Source organism: Anomalospiza imberbis, chromosome 8 (assembly GCF_031753505.1).
Source record: "Anomalospiza imberbis isolate Cuckoo-Finch-1a 21T00152 chromosome 8, ASM3175350v1, whole genome shotgun sequence".
In the NCBI taxonomy this organism is placed as follows: Eukaryota; Metazoa; Chordata; class Aves; order Passeriformes; family Viduidae; genus Anomalospiza; species Anomalospiza imberbis.
In genome coordinates, this window is record NC_089688.1 from 16,942,065 (window position 1) to 16,962,398 (window position 20,334).

General features: G+C 44.5%; 1 protein-coding gene across 3 annotated transcripts; it reads left to right on the plus strand.

The window, feature by feature from the left end:
- Nucleotides 1–373: 373 nt before the first annotated feature.
- LOC137478021 (broad substrate specificity ATP-binding cassette transporter ABCG2-like) lies at nucleotides 374–19,998 on the plus strand. 3 transcript variants are annotated; one of them, XM_068197511.1, is made up of 16 exons: nucleotides 374–580; nucleotides 3,161–3,435; nucleotides 3,987–4,046; nucleotides 5,305–5,419; nucleotides 7,646–7,798; nucleotides 8,507–8,664; nucleotides 9,723–9,874; nucleotides 11,065–11,181; nucleotides 11,998–12,263; nucleotides 12,819–12,901; nucleotides 13,271–13,360; nucleotides 14,831–14,955; nucleotides 15,303–15,457; nucleotides 16,883–16,972; nucleotides 18,129–18,241; nucleotides 19,119–19,998. In XM_068197511.1, exons 1-16 carry the CDS (start codon nucleotides 518–520, stop codon nucleotides 19,264–19,266), a joined length of 2,163 nt encoding a protein of 720 aa, XP_068053612.1. In that variant the 5' UTR covers nucleotides 374–517; the 3' UTR covers nucleotides 19,267–19,998. The 3 variants fall into 3 exon arrangements, 2 of the variants coding, with proteins under 2 accessions (XP_068053612.1, XP_068053611.1); XM_068197510.1 differs by lacking the exon at nucleotides 374–580 and adding an exon at nucleotides 1,194–1,661; XR_011001360.1 differs by lacking the exons at nucleotides 374–580; nucleotides 14,831–14,955 and adding an exon at nucleotides 1,192–1,661 and having other exon boundaries at nucleotides 19,119–19,257.
- The last annotated feature ends 336 nt before the right edge of the window (nucleotides 19,999–20,334 follow it).

Consider the following 20,334-nt stretch of genomic DNA (forward strand, 5'->3'; position numbering starts at 1 on the left):
ACAACTGAAGCTGTCAAGAATAACCTGAACTTTTTAATTGTGCTCCTTGAGTGAGCTGTTCTCCTGCACCACTGTGCAGGCACCATGTGGAGCAGCAAGTTCATGACTCAGAAAACGCTCACCTTTGTTCCCAAGCACACAGGCTCTGTTTGCCTCACTGTTCCAGACACATGACAAGAGAAGATTGCCTCTGCAGCTTTTTGAGGGGTAGTGAGTATTTGGGATTGAAATATTTTTGGAGACAGAGATGTGCATGTTTGGTGAAACACTAGGGCAAAAATCTTCAATGTAGGCAGATTTTCCCCAAAAGAGGAAGTTAAATCACATAGGAAACATGAACTCAAGTCCACTTCTGACCCATAGAGTGACTGAAGATAGCATTCAGCAAGCCTATGGCAAAATCTGGTCTTCTGAGAGATCTCTAGGGCTATTTCAACACCCCCATAAACCCAGCTGCTGACCCCTGTCAGGCCTGCAGAACAATGCAGCTTCACAGGATGGGGGTGTCTTCTGCCTAATGCATCAATGGCATGGAGTGTATCACCATACCAAGAGGAGGCAGGTGTTGGAAAAGGGAGAGGTGAGCCTTTGGAGTTTTCATTATTACTGTTGATTTGATAGATAGAGGTATATTTTATCCTAGCTGAGCCTTAAATTGATCTAACAAAAGGTGTAGTTAGAGAAAAACCAATGCTCTACAGAGCTGCAGAGGGCAGTCAAACCAGAGGCAATTAATATGATGACTTTTGCCATAAATCGTATTTATAAACCATAAAATTGGACTTTTCCTGCATTCACAGTATCAAGGAACTAGGGGAGACAGAGCTTATTTATAAAGATGATAGTGCTTGAGAATGGGAAGACAAGAAGTCTTGACCCCAAAGTGAAGGAAATCCAATATTCCTGATTTCACCCATTCTCCTAGCTGGGAACACATGGCAGCACAGAGAGGCAACCTGATGGACAACGGCCCAGCAGGCTGTCCTGACCCCCTCTGGGCTCACCAAGGAGCACACTGCCACGGATGGGGTGAGATCGGAGTGGCAGTGTCACCCTGGGAAGGGCTGCTGGGGCGGCCAATGGCCCCAGCTGACCCGGCTGGACTGGACCCATGCCCCGGGGGTGATGACCTGTCCGGGAGGCGGGAGGGAGAGTGGGCGCTGCCTCCCGCTGCCCGTCTGTCCCTCCTGCGCCGGGGTGCGCAGGGGCCGTGCATTTCACGGGGCTCCTCGCGTCCGCCGCCCGCTGCGCGCCTCGGGGCTTCCCAGGAGCGAACACCGCGGCTTTGCCCCGCTGCTCTCCCCGCCCCGGGAAGGCGGGCTGACGGCGCCGGCAGCCCGCGGCAGCCCGCGGCACCCCGGCTCACGGGGGCTGCTCCGCGCCGGCGCCCCGGGCCCAGCGCTGCCGCCGGGGGCAGCGCTCCCGCAGCGCGGCCCTCACACGGCCGGGCTCGGCCCCGCTCGGCGCCGGCACCGCCCCGGGGGTCGCGCCGCCCGCGGAGCGCGGCTCCATCACCGCCGCCTTCGCCCGCCACCGGCGGGGTTTGCGTGCCACCGCCGGCACTCCCCGCCGCCGCTTTATGTAACCCGCCGCTCGGACCCGCTTATAAAACACCGGCAAGGCAGAGCCGCCGCCACTCCGAGCGCCGCGGCAGCCGCGAGGTAACGGCGCGGGCCGGGCCGGGCCGGGCCGGGGGCGGCCGAGCAGCGCTCTGGCGGGGCCGGGGGAGGAGAGCGGAGCGCGGTCGGTCGGGTCGGGTCGCGGCTCCGGTTTAGTGGCGAAACCGGCCCGCGGGACGTGGGTGGGAGACAGAGGGGCACTGCCGTGAGGTGCTGCTGCAGCCCGAGCCTACCTGTAGCCTCTGCTAGGCTTTTCTCGTTCACATGCCGTCCGTGCACACACCCCCTTGCCAGTGCTAATCGGTAGCTTTACGAAAACCTGCGTAAAAGGGTGTACGGTGAACTAAATCACAGAACCTAGCCTGGACAGGTACAATAAAAATGTTCAAAAGTCTAACAAGGTCTTTGTCCCTAGGGTCACTATCATCCCGTTGTTTTTTTTTTTTTTTTTACTCATCATCTGTTGCGCAACCTTTCAAGTATATAAGCCATCTCTTGCTGATGTAACACCAGCATATCCTGTGTAGTTTCCCATAAGCAAGTCTTTCCTAGGGGTGACAAGCCTTAGAGTTCATTATGGGTTCAAACTAAACAACCCTTCCTTTGCCCCTGATTTTTGTTTTACTTATACAGGGAAAAATACATGCAACTTGTTGAGCTTTCAGTGATAGGAAGAGGCAGAGAGGAAAGGACAATTCCTGTTTCTTTAAACCTGGCTTTTGTAGCCCCAGTTTCCTAATAGGGTGACCATCTTTCCCTGAGAAATCTACTGTTACTGTAGTGGTGGTCTTACTAGTTATCACCCTCTCAGTGCTCTGAGGAAAGAAGTGCAGATGGTAGGAAAGGGGTAGTTGTTGAGATACTTCTATCTTCACACAAAATTTGAGGAGCTAGCAATGGATGTGTTTGTGGACAGATCTTTCTCCTTGCTGTTTTAACCTGATGAGCACCTTGGCTTTCCCCAACATCACAGTAATTTTTAGCATGCGTAATTGTTATTTTAATCACATTAATATCTCTGAGACAGACTTGTGCAGCAAACAAGGTGAATGTGGCTGGTCTTCATTTTCATAAACACAAGCATTTTTCTTGCTGTGGTTCTTTATATGGATTTATTAATAGGCTTTCTCTGCTGGCTTTGTTGGGGAGTACGGGGATAAGCATGTTATGACTGAAGAAGGTGAGCTTAAGTCTCCTCAAGTGGTAACAGCTTCCATTAGCAGTACTGACTGTGCTGCCAAAGATGGTGACCATCATAGGTAGGCTTGTTTTTGCCTCGTTAGATGCCCTTTGAGCAAGCATTATTTACTTCAAGAACATACTTATTGTCCTTAAAGGTTAGTTCTAAATCTGTGGGTTTCCGTGCCTTTGGGGACTGACTACTGGATGTCTTCCGGTGCGGATGTCCATCCTTTTGGAAACTTGGCATGTGTACCGATTGGTGTGGCGTGTATGAACTTGCTCTTCCAAGACACTTTCTGGAGAAATCTTTGTTCATATGTCTCCTTCCCTGCGTGTTTCTGTGTTCTTCGTCTCAACAGATGGGAACTGCTCAAAACAACAGTGACCTCCATGCAGTGGAGCTTGGCCTGTGTAACAAGAACATGATGTCAGACACATTTGATCACAACATTATTTCTGTTGGAGAAGAGGAAGGAGTGGGCAATTTCCAACGTTCTGTTCCAACACAAGAGTCCCTCCGATCTCCTCGTGGCTCTGTTGTGAGTTTCCATAACATCCACTACTCCGTTAAGCAGTCCAGTGGGTTCCTTTGTAAACGGAAAATCGTGGAAAAGAAGATCCTTCATAACGTTAAGTAAGTGTTTGCTTAAATGAAATACTAAAGGGTAGGAATTAATCTGCTGCTGTGAACCAGTGACCTCGTGTCACCTTCTAGATCCAGCTGTGCTGGTACAGAAATGACTGCCCTCCTGCCAGTCAGCAGTTCATGTAAGCACTTTGATTTGCTTTCAGGCAAAATAGCTGGGATATAGCTGAAGCAGTTTAGGACCAAACTTGTGTGAACTCTCCTGCCAGAAGATCTGAGGGTTCCCTTAACTGTGGTTCAAGGTGCAGTCAGAGGAAATGAGCAACAGAGAGCAATTGTTGCTTCTTTTCAAGACCCTGCTGAGCAGGGAAGACATTTAATTTCTGTCTTACATAGATTGCTTTTTATGTCCAGTTCTGATTCTGTTCTGAGTGGCAGTCTGCGATAGAAAGGAAAAGTGCTTGTAGATTTCAGATTTAAGTAGTTTTTAATATATGAGGTTTTTCTTTCAATAGTATTTTTTTCACATCTACTAAAATCTGCATATGGGTGGTCCTTGTAAACGTCCTTATTTGTTAACAACTCTTTCCTTCTTCCAGTGGCATTATGAAACCAGGCTTGAATGCTATCTTGGGGCCAACAGGGAGCGGAAAATCTTCGTGAGTACCTTCTGCTCCTTTAAATGGACAGTGAGCTGTTCAGGGTATATTTGGGATTCTGAGGGTTAGGGGAGATGTGAGCTAACTGCACGCTCAGATCTTTGCATGCCTTTGAGAAATCTGGTGATGCAGCTTGACCTCCTGCCCCTCTGTCAGCTTTGCTGAAGTTCTTGCACTGTGACTGTGTCACACCCCTCATCTGCTCCAGCTGGTGCTCTGTATTACTGCAGTTATCTTTGGTGGTGGCCTGAGTTCAGATACGAGGCAGAACTGGGATGTCTGGAGCTCAGATGTAGGCTCTGTTCTCACTGATAATGGGGTGGGGATGGGGTACAAGCTCCTCTGGGGCATGGAAGATGTCACCCTCTCTGAACTTTCTGCAGCAAGACTTCCTTGAAGCTGCCAGGCCAGACCCTTCTGTGACAACTGACAGTAATATGGTGTAATGCAGTCTGTAGGATGCTCTAGATCCTTAGCCCAACTTGGCTGTGGCCTGCTCGTGGGGGTGCACACATTCTTGAGTTGTTTGGATGAAGGCACAGAGAAATTCCATGTAGACTATTTCCATCCAATGCTAATGCTGTTTCTCTCCTGTGGTAAGAGAGCTCTTTCTCATTCTCTGACTACAAGAATGTCAGACACTCGGAAATATGGCCAGGGCTCACACTGGTCTGTCTTTGTGGTGACCATTGGTCTTCTTTTCTAAGGAGACTGCTGGTTAATCAGGATGCTTTCAAGAACAGCACTTCATCAGGGCAGTTTACTTATCTGGCAGACAGGCTGGCCTCTGCATTGACAGAGGAGAATCCAGTGATATGTAAAAAAAATACTTTCTAGAATTAATCTTAACTCTTGTCTTGTTTACACCCATATGGATTAATTTCCTTGAGATAAGAGGAGTTAGTTCAGTGCTCCCCTGGCGGGAGAGCAGCCTGCAACGACTCAGCAGGGTGCTCTTGTCTCTGTGCATTTGAAGTTGTCTGTAAATACACAGACCAAGTTTATGTCTGTAGGGGGTTGACTGTTGTGAATTGTGAGAGTCTGTACACTGCCATACTGCTGTGGCACACCGTGTGCTGGAAAACCCTGCATGTACACCAGACTTTCTGTACAAAGAGCTAAAGCTTGCATTCCTGTGCCCTCTGGTTTGCAGCACATTGTGAGCAGGCTGTAACTCAGTCCTGGCTGGTGGTACTTAACCAGTCAAGGGTAAAAGCAGCAGTTATTGCAAAACCTAATGCCTGGTGTTTGTCTGAAGTCTCCTAGATGTGCTGGCTGCCAGAAAGGACCCAGCAGGTCTGTCTGGAGAAGTGCTTATAGATGGCATCCCACAACCTCCAAATTTCAAGTGCATCTCAGGATATGTTGTGCAGGTGAGTAATTGCCTTCTTGGAGGCCTGGGAGACCTTGGGATGGAAGACCACATAAGATGAGGAAGCATCAACGACTAGTTTAAGTAATTTTCTGTGATCCCTACAGAGCCTAATTTGATAACTCAGCTGTTACAGTTTTTAGTTTTAATATGGAATGTGGAAGACAATAAGATCACACTGTTACTCCAGCCTAGTCAAGAACAGAGGTGTGTCTTCCCCCAGCCACATGGATGCCCAAATTGCTGGGCTACTGTGACTTGGCCTTTGGGCTCTGCCCTGAAGTTTTTTTAAAAAAGAGAGGAAAAAAAACCATGACACCTAAAATCTCTTGTTGTTAAACTCAGAAGCTGTTCTAGCTGGCAGAAGTACCTTCAAACTATCAGACAATAATTCTAGGAAATAAATAGATCCCTGCTGTTCTTCCTCTGATTCTAGCTGGCTGTGACAGAGGTTCATTCCACTAGGAGACAGGAAAAGCCAGCTGAATCTGCGGAAGTGGGTGGAGGCCTGGACCAATAATAGACCCTCAAAGCCCTGGGGAGAAGGGGATTCTTGGCAGTCGTATGAGCAGCCAAATCTGGAAACCATCCAGGGTTCTGACTGCAGGCAGATGTGACACAGGCAGCTGAGAGCTGCCAGCTGGGGGGCTCTGCAGGATCCATGGGATGAGACGGGTTCTAAATCTTGATCCTGCAGGTCAGAGATCCCCAAATCCTCAGCAGCCAATGAAAAGCCAGTAAGTTTCTCACAAGTGGTCCCAATTTGAAACATTTGTCTCTCAAATGTCCAAAGCAACCAAACATAACTTTAAAATGATTAGCAACTTGGTGAAATGCTAAATGGTCTCTCCCCCCTCCCACCCCATGCAGTACTCCCTGGATTAATAAAGATGGACCAAAAACTATGAACACTGAACTCATAAATACATAATTATAGGATCATTTTTATGCAGATTAGCATACAGCATGCTAAGTCATATGTTATCCCTGTAAAACTGCTGGTGGTCTCTGCATTCATGCTGTGAGAGTGAAGGTGTCATGCCACTGTTGGTTATGTTTGGTATTAAGTTTAAATTCACAGCTTCGTTTGCAGTGTAGCGACCCAACAGTTCTATTGGCGGATCTGAGAGTGGAGAATGGGAGGCTGGGGTCAGAGACTGAGGGGTTGTGGGAAGGGAAGGCTTGGAATGCCCAAACCATTTCTGGCAGCAAAGCAGCACATTCTTGTCTCCTCTGTTAACTCCAGTGCCAAACATGGTTGACTGATATATCATGTGTGCTAATGATGCACTACATCTGACTTGGGCAGAGTCCCAGAGCAGGCAAGAATCTGCTGCCCTGCAGCTTAGGGAATGTCTTCCAAAGATGGCTGCTGGAACAAGCATATTTCTTAGCAGCTACCCAGTGTTGCAGCCCTTTTCTCATCATATGGTAGGATACACAATTGGTACAAATACCAAAGTGGGGATGATGGAGCTCTGAATGGACCTGATGACAAATCTCTTATTTAGCTCAAGGTTGTTGCAGGTTGCTGTAGGCTGCCCAGGTCTGTCAGCTGGATAGATTTGATTCTCCCTCAAAGTGCACTTGACTGTTGAAGCTTTTGTAACCCTTAGAATAAAGTCTGAGGTCCAAGAGTTGTACATAGCTGAGACATGCAGGACCATCTTGGTGCAATACGCTTGCTTCTCTGAGAATCTGCTGCCAGTGAGGAGCTGGGGAAAGCTCCTTGTTGGCAGCTGAACTCAGCAGGTGCTCTGGACCACAACGAGGTATGGCTTGTACCTGGGAACAGAGCTGAACTGACCAGGGTGGTTCCCTGAGTGTCTCTGCCTTGAACACTGAGCACTAGCAATGTCCTTTTGCTCCAGCTGGACTGACAGAAGTTTAACTCTACAAAATCATTATCTGCTCTGCCTCACTTTGGTTAGTAAGAAAAATGCACATGCAGTACACAGTGGCACTGTCTGCACTTGAACTACTCAGCCTGAAACCAGGCTGAGGGAGTGCTTGGTGTAAGCTGTGGAGCCTGCAGAGCTACAGTCTCCCCTTGACTGCTACTGAAGGACTTTGAATTTCATGTCATGTAAAATTCGAAGTAGGAGTTGTCCTTCAGTCTGGGTTCCACTGTGGTATGCAAACAGCTTATCCAGTAACTGCCACTAAGGGACTCCTGTGCCCACTCAGCAGCTGAGGAGTCTTTCCAACTGTCCATTTGTACTTTCAGGATGATGTTGTTATGGGCACGATGACGGTGAGGGAGAACCTGCAATTCTCTGCTGCGCTGCGACTCCCCAGCTCCATCAGCATTAAAGAGAAGGAAGAGCGAGTCACCCAGATAATCAATGAGCTGGGATTAAGCAAAGTGGCTGATGCTAAGGTGAGCAGGAAGGACACCTTTCTCAGAAATCCTACTACCTCTGGAAATTGAACGACTTGTCTCTAGGCGGTATGGTGTATGTAGTGCAGTTACAGGAAGCCAGACAGGAACCTGACTAAACCATGTTGCATGCAAGAAATCAGTCTCCAGCTCAGGAGGGAGCTTGGAGAGAGGTATTTGTATTTGCTACTAAAAGGGGAAGATTTTGGATCATGTCCAGCATGTTGTATAAATTCAGAAGGGAAAGAGTTGCTTAGTCATTGCATCTTGGAAAATTGTTCAGTCACTTCCTGGCTTTGTGGAACAAGACAAGAAAGTTGTTTTCTCATTTCTGAAAGCTCTGAGGGATGGAAAACTGGTCTTTGATGGAAAAGTTCTGTGTAGAGCTTGTATTAACATGCAAGCTACCAAAAAAAGGCATCTCTGCACACCAATGCCTCCTCTGAATGCTGTGGCCCCACTCTGTCTTTTCCTTGTCAGTGTCATCCTTGTTCCCTGAAGTCATAAGTCACCTGGTACCTCTGAAAATCAGGCTTAGCGTACTGCTACACAGTCCCTCACACTGAGTCAAACTCATCTGTTGTTGGTCCTAGAGTTCATTAAAGGGACTCTGAAAATGAAAATGGCTGCTAGGTGTGGAAAGCCCACAACTCCAGAGCATGTACTGACTGGGTCTTTTTGCAAATATCTGATTTATTCTGTATGCAGGTAGGAACTGAATTGATCCGGGGAGTGTCTGGAGGGGAACGGAAGAGAACCAACATTGGGATGGAGCTCATCACAGAGCCACCAGTCCTTTTTCTGGATGAACCAACAACTGGCCTTGATGCCAGCACAGCCAATGCAGTCCTCATCCTTCTGAAGAAGTAAGAGTCAGTTCTTCAGTGTGTTGCAATTTGATTGTCAATTCATTAGTAAAAAAAGGAATGTTTTTATGACTGAGTAGTTCTAGTGCTCTTTTAAAAAACAAAAACATAAAAACTAGACAAATATAATTATAAGTAGTGGCAAATTATTTGTTTGGGTCTCTTCCAAAGCCTTTTTAAGCTTATGAGAATCTTTCCACAGCAAGCATTGGATTGGAGCCCAAAAAGCAGATGTAGCTTGGATAGCTTCACTTTGCCACAACAAAGGGTGGACTGGGAGCTCAGGTCTTGTAATCATAATTTCTTGGTCTTCCCTCTGAGTCTATTACCCAACAACAGTCTTGAACTCAGATAATAACTTCACCTGCAAATCTACCCTGAGTGTCCTTTGTTTTGGAGATGAGGTGTCTTCTGACAATTAGAACAAAGTTACATGCAAGGAGGATGAAATAGGCTTATTTAATGAGAATGACTTTCTAATCCTGCTCCTGGGTTTGTGGCATCTTGTCTGGTTTTGCTTGTGGGGGTTGCTTTGGTCTGGGGTTTGTGGATATAGGTCTTTGATCATCAAGGATACTTATTGGGCATCAATGCTAAAGCACTTGAAATAACATCTGACAAGCTTCAAGGAAAACTTGGTTTGAATTTTCTTTAGAGTAAATCTTTAGCAGAAGAGCTAAGAGAAATCTCAGCTGGCCAGACTTCCACAGCCTGATAAGTACTGCCATTGAGCCCAGTAGGACTGTTCCAGTTAGTCAGGTTGACATCTGGTATTAAAAACACATAAGGAGCGTTTATACACAGCTGTGATCTCAGGCTTTGCTAGCTACAGACAATAGCACACTTTGGCTACCTAGGCTGTAGTGATGGTCTCCTATAATGATGGGGGCTGTCTTGCAGGCAGCATCTGATACAGTGACAGAGAAGGGAGAGAAGGTTTTTCTGGGTCAAGACCCTGAGAAGTTGCCAAATATTTCTCTTGGATTTTGATACTTGGGGTTTGCCTTCCTGAAATTCAAAGTGTGGTGTACTTAAGAGATAATTTGTTTCTATGTCAGGCTCTCAAGAAGAGGGAGAACCATCATATTTTCCATCCATCAACCCCGTTATTCCATATTCAAGCTGTTTGACAGTCTGACATTACTGGCTTCAGGAAAGGTGCTGTACCACGGTCCTGCAAAACATGCCCTGGAGTACTTCAGTTCTATTGGTGAGTCTTCCATGCCAAGAGCAAAAGCAACTGGCTCATGAATTAAATCTGTGTGTAGATTCTTGTCATAGCATGGAATAACAGGCCCATGCTTTTCTATCACTAGGATGTTAGAGACTGTACACATACAGTCTAAGCAGTGTTATGTTAGAACAGGAAGAAGAATGAGAAACCTATAAATTTTCAGACAAGAGAGTATGGCTCTCTCTTGCCTTTGTTTTGCCTTGCATGAGGACAAAACCAAGAATCACCTGGATATGTTTATGCATGATGTCCAACAGACAAGATGATGCTTGTAGTTGTACCAGGCCTCAGTGACAGATCCAGTGGTTTTTGAACCACAGCCTGCAGATGGGCAGCAATCTGTACAGACTGATCCAGAAATATGCTCTAGACTGAATGCAGGTGGGCAACCAAGAGGACAGAATTAGGGTGTGTCTTAAGATGGGTTAATAGTTGCACTGTTGGGTGGCTGCCCTATCTTTAAGCAGGGTGAGGGTGTCTGACTATAATGAACAGAGAATGTGGAGTGAACTTCCAATCTTTAGATGCAACCGTGGACACATTAGATTGTAAGCTTTCCCTGGCTTTAACGGAGGTGCTTTAATCAATGTCAGTACTTCTGCTCCTCCTCCTAGTAGCCCTTCTCAGGGAAGGTGTAGAAGTATCTTGGGATTTGTTTGTTTTTAATTTCCTCCTTGTCCCATACTTAGAACTGTATTATAAGAAGCTGCTCTTGGACAGCCCTTCCTCATCCTTGTGACCAAGGAAACACCAACAAGAATTGAGCCTCTGGAAGAAATATCTGAGGCTGTAGAGCCAGACATCCAGGAAACTCTGCTAGAAACTGTGTGTCTTTCAGAGTGGAATGTGGTTGAACAGCACTGGGAAGGAGGCAAGAGTTGTCCATACTGAGCTGTGGTAGAAGCAAGTTAGAGATTCCTCCTCATCTGAAACCAGTGAATAAGCAGCTTTGAAGGTCTTTAGATACCCCAGATTCACCATCTCCTAAATCCTGTCCATCTACTGCTGTAAAGTAACACTTATGAAAAGCAGTGAAGTTTTCTGGTAACACGCATATGGAAAAGTGATACAGTATTAGACTTGACCTTCAGTGGTGTGCCCTGTGCAATGCAAACATGTTGCATGTGTGATTTTGGTGTTTGTTCTGTTTTTTTTTTTTTTTTAAGGATATGAATGTGAACCCTTCAATAATCCAGCTGACTTCTTCCTTGATGTCATAAATGGTGATTCCACTGCTGTGGCAGCAAACAAGGAAGATCACAGACCCGTGGACACAGGAAAAGGTAAATTGCAAAGGGAAATTGTATGTGGTGATGGCAAGCTTTTATTCTCTGGGTTTCCTTGAGTCTAAGGGCACTTCATTATCTTTTCATTGTTCCTACTAATAGATACACTTTGTTTTGGGCTTCTATAAAGAGATCAGAAATCTTTTTAAATGGATTTTTTTCACTTCAGTAGCATAGGAGAGCAATGACAAATACCAAAAAATTTTTAAAAAGCCTGTGAGGGATAGAATGGAAAAACTAGAACTGCTTAGTCTCAAGAGGCAGCTGACAAGTTTTCAGTCACGTAAGAGGCCGCTGCAGAGAAGACTAGGTAGATAGGCTAAGAAGTGTTGGATTTACAGGAGAGTGAAAGAGATTGGAACTGTTAGAGAGCAAATTCTCTACCAGTATAGTGAGTCAAATGTTTGGAAATACTTGCTTGGGGATCATGTAGCACATTGTTGACTGAAGGACTATAAGGCAACAGATTTTGTAAAGTAGTTACACAGCAGTTCACATCACCGAAGTGATGTGAATCAGAGCAAACATTGATTTTTTCCAAATTAAATGAAAGAAAGGTTTTCTGGTGCCATGTTACAAGAATATGACCATTTTGTGCCAGAAAGAATGGGCAGATTAGCTAGGTTTGATTAAAAATGTAGGAAGAACTTCTCACTCAAGCTAGCCTCTTAAACTCAGGGCTAGGGCCCTCAAATTCTCTGGGCATTTCTGCCTTTTTCTTCAGCCTCCAGAATTGCTGAGCTTATTGATGGGCCATATCTGAAGGTCAGGTTCATAGGGAATCACAATCCATATCTTCTTTTTCTCACTCAGAAGTGAGCAGTGAAAATGGAGTGACAGAAGACAATGCGGACAGCAGTGTGGTAGATGTGCTGCACCAGAAATACCTCAGCTCGAGCCTGTATCAGAGCACAAAGGAAGCACTGGGGAAAGTGGAGCTTGGACGGGGAAGCAAGCAGAGACTGTCCAAGCAGGAGCATGAGATCACCTATGCAAATGGATTCTTCACTCAGCTGTACTGGGTGTCCAAGCGTTCCCTGAAAAATCTCATCAGGAACCCACAGGCCTCTATTGCACAAGTAGGTAACAATTGCTAAAAGTCTCAGGCTCTTGCTACTCTGAGTCCCATAATCTGCAGTTTGTAGGACAGAACATGTTTTCAAAGGCAGTTAGGGAAACAGAAAAGTCCTGTTCTGCTGCCATGTAAGTGGAGTAAGATGCTCAGCTACCTTTGTGGCCTTTGGAAAAAATCTCCAGTTTAGTTTAGCATAAGAACTAATGCACTGAAGACTGGGGCTGGGGGGAAAGTGCTCCATTCTCTGGGTCACATAGGGATCTTCTAGGGTGATACTAATTTTGTGCCTCACTTTAAAATTTAAACTCAGTTATTCTATAAGCATGTTTCTCCTAAACTCTCCTAGCCAAAGAACGAAGTAGAAAAGTGAAGAGGATAAAATCTGAAAAACTGTCATAAGGATTTTAATTGTGTGTGTCACAGGTATACATTGCCTCACAAGAGCAAGGCTTTAGGCAGGTGTGAATCTTTAGCCCTGCATATGACTTAATAATGTTAGTTCCTAATTTTTTTACTTACCTGAAGGATTTCCTTTTACCTTTCTTCTTTCCACTTCCAGATTGCAGTGACCGTAATTCTAGCCTTGGTTGTGGGTGCTATCTTTTTTGGTGTAAAACTGGACCGAAGTGGCATTCAGAATCGGTAGGATGAAAAGCCAGAGCTTTGCTCATTTTTCTATCTGTAACAGTAAGGTTTGAGGCACAGGGAATAAAGGCCTTGGGATCCACTTGAAATACAAAGGAGGGTTGGGTTCACAAGTCTCAGTGCAATGCAGCATGGAATTGCCAGGGGTCCTAAAGGGGCCACAGCTCTGTCAGGCTTGCACATAAGTACATAGGGGATGTAAAAGGGAAGATAAAGGATACAGCTAAGATTTACAGTAGCACAGTTAAATATCTCCATTCTGTGGACAGAGAAAAGCACTGACTTGATGATATGATGATGTCTGAGGCTGCCAGTATTTGATCTGGTTGTTCCCTCACTTTTCCACTGTTCTATTTTGCCTTCTAGGGTTGGATCCTTGTTTTTTGTCACTACAAACCAGTGTTTTTCCAGTGTCTCTGCAATTGAGCTATTCATCAGAGACAAGAAACTATTTGTGTAAGTAATAAGGCACTTGGACTGTCTCATACCCTGGAATGAGATGGGGCAGTATCTTAGACGCTGAACAAAATCATTACCACCAAAGACTTGATTGCTCCCTTGCAACATGAGATTGTAATAGTAATGCTAAGTTAGTCTATAGAGCAGGGAGCTGAAATGCTAAGAGCTGGGGGAAAGAGGAAATGCTTTTACTTCCTTGCTGTGTGACAGCTTACTGGTTTTCCTACCCACTTTTGTTAACAGCTGGTTTTGACGTCTGCTTGTGAATCCTGCAGACTGTGAATTCTTCCTGCCCTCTTTCTCACAAGGATGACACACAGTCTTGCAATGGTCCTAAAGTGACAAGACTGTCACTTTAGGACCATTAAATTAATTAAAATTAAGGGAGAGTTCCTGGAAAAACTTTGCAAGGGATGCTCAGATGAAGGGGGCTGCTGTCTGGCTTACAAGAGCTCGTTGATAATCAAGCGCATCTCTGTGTTTAGAGAGATGTGCTTGATTATTACATTGTTGTTATAAGTTATTAATATATAATTAAATATAGTTATTTACTTATAATATTATTTATATATAATATATTTATAGTTCTATTTATATACATGTATGTGTATGGTTTTGTATGTGTGTATACATATGTAAATAAATATAGATACAGTATACACACATGTATAGATGCATATATGTTGAAAGTATAGTTTGGAGGTGCCTCCAGCTCATGCAATAGAAGAGCAAGAGATAGATCCTATGCAGTAAAACGGAAACTGGAGATTTATGCCTGGAATGCACATGTCCACCCACAGGCTGCTCAGAGCAGCTTGGTATTGTCCCTAACAGCTGCTCAGGAATGAAATTCCCCAACACTGCCATTTCTTGCTAGTCTGCCCTGCTTGCCAGTGTAATTTACCAGCTGTGTCAATGGGGATTTAGGCACCTCACCTGTTAAAGCATCTTTTCATGAGCTCCATTAAGCAGCAAAACAATCATAATGACATTTAATTTCCCTGAACTGGAGGTGAGTTGATGTCCCAAAGGTGTTTTCCCATTGTTGGCTATCATTCTTTCTTCCTGGAAGCAGCTGTATGAGTTAGCAGTGGATGAAGTGTTTCTCCAGTTTATAGAAGTCTAATGCTTCCCCGTGCTCTTGTATTAAGGATCTTTTTCTTTGAAAAGAGACTTAGGAGGTTTTTTATGATATTTTACTTATCATTTTTTATGATATTTTACACACAGTGTTTCATTCACTTTCCTTGGTGGGCTGTCTGTTTGACTGCAGGGTCTGAGAGACAGATCAGCCCTTACTTCATAGAGTGTCAGTGACAGCACAAAGAATATAAGCAATTTGCATAGAGGGGAATCAGTGGTAGAAAGAGCAGAAAACAAATAAGGATAAATCAAACACAACACTCTGAGCCTGCTTCCTAGAGAACCTCTAAACCTGTACAACTCCCCTCCTTCCTGTCCTCGCAGCCATCAGTACACCAGTGGATATTACCGTGTGTCTGCCTACTTCCTGGCCTTGATGATAGGAGATCTGCTGCCCATGAGAACTACTCCAGCCATCATATTCTCATGCATCAGTTACTGGATGATTGGTAAAGAATTGATGCTTTCATTGAACCTGTTCTCTTCCAGCACATTTCTGACTTAGCCAGATTCCTGTATCTGTAACATACTGCTACTTGAACCTTCAACTGATTTAAGTGCTTGGCATCATAACTTCGGAGGACTCTGGGGCAGGGGCAGAGACACCAGCAATCTAACACAGGGACCTGCCTGATGACGTCTTTTGGTAATGCTCTTTGGGCCTTTGAAGCGTGCATAGTTCCTGCCAACTCCAGACTTTCTTCCTGATTTGCCTGTCTTGTATAGGAATCCAAGGGTACCTCTCTGGAATTCATAATGTGGTTGTTTAGACTCTTACCTTTCTGCTTTTTGACAGGATACCAGGCTGTTGCAGGGCGGTTCTTCTTCTTCATGCTGACCCTGATACTGGTGTCCTACACTGCCACAGCCATGTCCCTGGCTATCAGTGCTGGAATGGATGTGGTGGCTGTGGCAAATCTGCTCATCACCATTTGTTTTGTCCTGATGCTTGTAAGTATATTAGGGGATGTGTGCTCCTTTGGTGGAGGGGAGGGAAGAGCTAAGACCAGCTGAGAGGACTGGGTTGAGCTTACCCTAGGCAGGCTAAAATATTCATAGTCCAGTGGCATGTCAGCCCCATGCTTGTGATTTTATTGTCACTGTTGTCAAAGATATACTTCTGCCAGCTTGTAGTCGAAGGGTTGGGTGCAGTTCAGTAGTTGTGATGCCACCAGAGCTTTCCAAACAGTGTGCCCCAAACGCGTGTTGCTTTTTTAAAATGAAATTGTCCTTACACAGATTGATTTTAAAAAAAATCTTGCTCTTCCAGTATTAGAAATCTAAGCGATCAACTAGATCATTTAAAAGGAAAAAGCCTTGAAATAAACTTTAGATCTGTTGATTTTTTGCTGCTCAAGTGGCACAAAAGGCACAAACCCTCTCTTTTTTTTGTAATTCAATATTACCCTGGGGTTCAAGAAATTACTTCAATACTCTTCCCCGAGGATTTTTTAAGGAAGAGAACAAGAGAGAGAGAAAGGAATTTAGACTACTCGGAGATGAGAGCTGTGAGTTCTTTTTCAAAGATATGATGCTGGTGATGAAATGTCTTGACTGTGAAACCTACCAAGTTACGTATTTCTTGTTAGATGATTCCTGGTCACTGTCTGTGTACATACTCTGAGCCACAGTACATCCCTTATTCTTCGATTTGCAATTTAAGCTGCTTTTGCAATAAGCCAAGTGATAGTGCACTGCTTCAGCTGCTCACTGTGGGTGAGAAGTGTGCATGTGTAGTGAAGGGCAACTGATGTACATTAAGTCACAGTGTATAAGGAGTGATACATGCATGTCCTGAAAGTCAGTGGGGTAAGCACAAAATCACTTGTGATGAAGCAGAGGCTGAAGTGTCATGTTTAGCTATGAAGACCACTTGTAATAAGAAGTAAAAGCAAATCTTTTTCCAGACAAGAGAAACATGGATAAAAGATGTAGGACAGAGGGGAAGATTGAAATAATAGCAGCTTGTAAGGCTCCCCATTTTTCTCCTTTTTGATTCTTCACTTTCTCATCTCTCCACTCCATTATCTCTTTCTCATTTCTCTCATCTTCTTTAGCCTCTGCCTAGCTCTACCATAAGACAGTCCTCCTGAATAAGAAGTTGTGATCATGCTTCTTAGCTCACATGTGGGTCTGTAGAAAACCTTTCTGACCTCTTTGCGAGCAGTTCAGCTGAAGTACTCAGGTGTGCTGTTGGCCAGTGATGTGGGAGTGCTGCAAGGCTCCAATTCATGTCTGTGGGTACAGGGATGACAGCAGTAGTAGGTCCATCAATCCCAGTGCATCTCTGTTGGGATCTGCAGCATCTGTGCAGGAATGGTATTATTTGCAGTAAACAGAATTTGTGACTCATTAATCTCCTCTGTTCTATTTCAGATCTTTTCTGGCCTCTTAGTGAACCTCCCTTCAGTAATGGGCTGGCTGAACTGGCTCAAGTACTTCAGCATCCCCCGATATGGCCTCACTGTGAGTAGAAATTAGCATTGGTCTCCTCTAAATTATGTAGCCACACTGCTGCTTCCTGGAAAGTATAACATATGAAGTTCTCTTAAAAGCCAGATTTGGTTTGTTTTGTTGCATGAACATGGTAAAAAAAAAAAAAAAAAAAAAAAAATAAACCAGCCAGCCTCAAAAAGGAAGCGAAATTTAGAACTCTGTGTGAGATCTGGAAGTCTCAGGGACTGAACAAACACTTTGTGCTACAGAATTAGTGCTGCTTGGACAGCAGCAGAGCAAGCTGTCCAGTCAGGCACTAATTCCTAGCCTGAATAGTTGATCCCTGTGGTTTAGAATAAAATCAAATATTGTACAGCCTCTCCAGACACTACTGTATGGGTGGCCAGTCTGGGGCCAATGACTTTCCAACTGGTTAAAGGATTTACTATAGTGCATGACTGTCTCAGTCTTCAGCATGGCTTTCTCTGAAATGAAATTTGACTTTTATGAATAGTAAGGAACTGGGATACCAGAAATCTAAGGGTGCAGCTGCTTGAAACACAGTAAATAGAGCAGGTCACAGGTGGGAGTTGTGTTTCCATCTCCTGTTTGCATCCTTGTCAAGGCTCTTTGGAAAGGAATAGTGTCCTGCTTCAAGTAACAATGACTGAAATGAATGCTGGAGCTGGTGCAGGGTGGGAGATATGTGAGACCTCATTGTTTGAGTATCACTGAGATGTTTTATTGGTGTTACTCAATGTGGAAGTGTCCTGTCAGATAGCAGTGAGTGCAGGATGCCAGTGCTGGGGAACCTTTCACCTCTTGCTTTGGCTGACTTTGCCATGCCTTCAGTGTGGTGATGCTGGCGTATCTGCATTCAGCCACAAGATTTTCTGGATCCAGGTGAATGTGTTTGAGCAGGAACTTGTAGTTGGTAAGACAGAAACCCATGGCTAAATAACTTTGAGGCCAAGGCCTGGGACACCAAACCACCCTGCATGCAGAACTTGGAGCAGTTGCTAAGAAAGGCAGTGTCTAAGAACTTGAAAATAAAAAGGAACATGAACATATGATTCCAATAATGGTGGTATGTGTATTCTAATAATCAAGTTCCTTTGAAGTGTTTCAGTTTTAACGGCCCAAACCATGAACTCTGCAAAAATCTTGTGTCTTCCTCTTTCCCTAGGCTCTTCAGGTGAATGAGTACAGAGATCTCTACTTCTGTGGTGAGAAGAATCCAAATGCTACAGTGTCAGTGGGAGATACAGGCAGTTGTCCCCCCAGTATTTCAGAAGAAGTGTAAGTAACTCATGGTGGTTCTGGGCCTGAATCATGATGACTTGCTTAAAGGGAAATCTGACAGTGACAAATTTTTATACTGTTTGCAGAATAGCCACTTAAAAGCCAGTCTCAACAACATGTCCCAAAGTAATGTATTTTAGGATTATACAGTAAAACTCCACAGTTACCCAAGAGTGAAGTAGGGATGAAACTTTTCTTGTAAAAATAGGCAGATGAGCTAAATTAAGTTTTGCATTTGATAACCTATCCTTGATTGATCAGTTTTCCTAAATAAATCCAGGGTCACTCAACAATGGAAATGTAGTGTGTGGACACCTACAGAGCTGCTGGAAAGCAGTAGACCTGTGATCAGAAACATGTCTCCCCCACAGAACTCTTTAATGTTAACCTCCCTGCAGATACAGAGAGAGCCAAAGTATCTCTCTCGCAGTGCTCCATTTTGCTCCATTTGAAATACCCTTGGCTATTGATACCTTAAGCTGTAGCAGTGCAACAATTTCGTAATTTGTACTAGAAAGATGGCAAGCTGAATATTTTGCAGGGAACAGTGCTAGAGTACTGTTTCCACAGCTTTTGGACTTCCAGTGATTGTTGCGGGGAAGCTAATGCTTCTGTACTTAACATGGTTTAAGATGGTTCTGAGGTTTCCTCATAAATTGCCAGTTATCTATAAATTAGGTTGCTACTGAAAAATTTTGAGAACTAGAGATCTAGATTTGTCCCTTGAGTTTTATTTGGTGATGGGTTCTCTATTTCTATCACCTGTTTTTCAGAGTTGAGGGTAGCAGGATCTTTGTGAAACAGGAATAAAAGTAATTACCTGAAGATGTGTGCCACACAGTAATACGAACTTGTGCCCTGTGCTTTTCTGCAGGTGTTCTGGTGAAGCATACCTGTGCAGCCAAGGAATTGCCCCTACCAGCTGGGCAATGTGGGAAAACATAGTGGCTCTCTTCTGCATGACTGTTATCTTCCTTATCATTGCCTATGCAAAACTCCGGTTTATGAGGAAGTTCACATAGACTCCTATGATGCCTTGCCCTGCAGCTTCTTAAGTGTCAAAACTGCAAAGCTTGTTAGGGCCTACTGGAGATTGCCAAAATGTTTCAGCTGACTTTACTGGACTTCAGATGGGAAGCCTGTTCTCCTGTTTCTGGAGCATGATCTCCACAGGATTGTGGGTTTTAAGAAGAAATGCATTAATGTACGCTGCATAAGTGATTTTTCCTAAGAAAATACCATTCTCATAATTCCTTAGGTACACATCAAACCTTATATTGTAAACCATTACTATTATGTGGCCAGCTTATACACAAAATATTCCATTGAACATGTGAGCTTCTCCATCACAAAAGGTGGAAGGTGATGGTGGCATTTATGCAATGACATGTTGCCTCTTGTTAACGCCTGTCAGTTCTGAGGAGAGACAGAGACCATTCACAATATGTTGGAGATGTATTTGAATTTGAAGTCAATACAGAGACCAAGCTCTCATTACCAGGAAAGAACAGTTGCACTTGTAGTAGCTTCTCAGTGGAAGCTACTTCCAGAAATGACTTGAGCATCATTAAAAACTAAATAGCAGTGGTGTTAGATGTCTCACCCAAGAAGAGAAATATGTACTGTTGTACTGCAGGAAAAAAGAAACCAAACCCTCCCCCCCATGAACAGCAAGAAATATATTTACTACTTTAAAGGAGGAGAGGGAATGCCCTTTTTCTTTATTACTTTCTAAATAAAAAATTATATACTTATTACTGGCAGAAGTTTTAAACAACAGACTCAGTTCTTAGCTGCGCTATCTGTATATAGTGCTACTTGGACTGAAAAAAACTGATGTAGATACGGCTGTGGCAACTACAGCAACATGTACCACAGTCCCCACAGGATGAACTATCATGCTGCTACTTGTCTCCTAGCCACCTCATCAGCAGCAGAAGAGATGCTTTTAAATCGCATTAAGACCTGCAGACGTAAGCGGATCAGCTAAGCCAAAGGAAAACATCCTCAAACACAGGACTGAAGAGTTTGCCTGTGAGGGTCGGGCTGGCAGCAGCCCCTGACCCGGACGTGCGGCGTGAGAGTCCTGC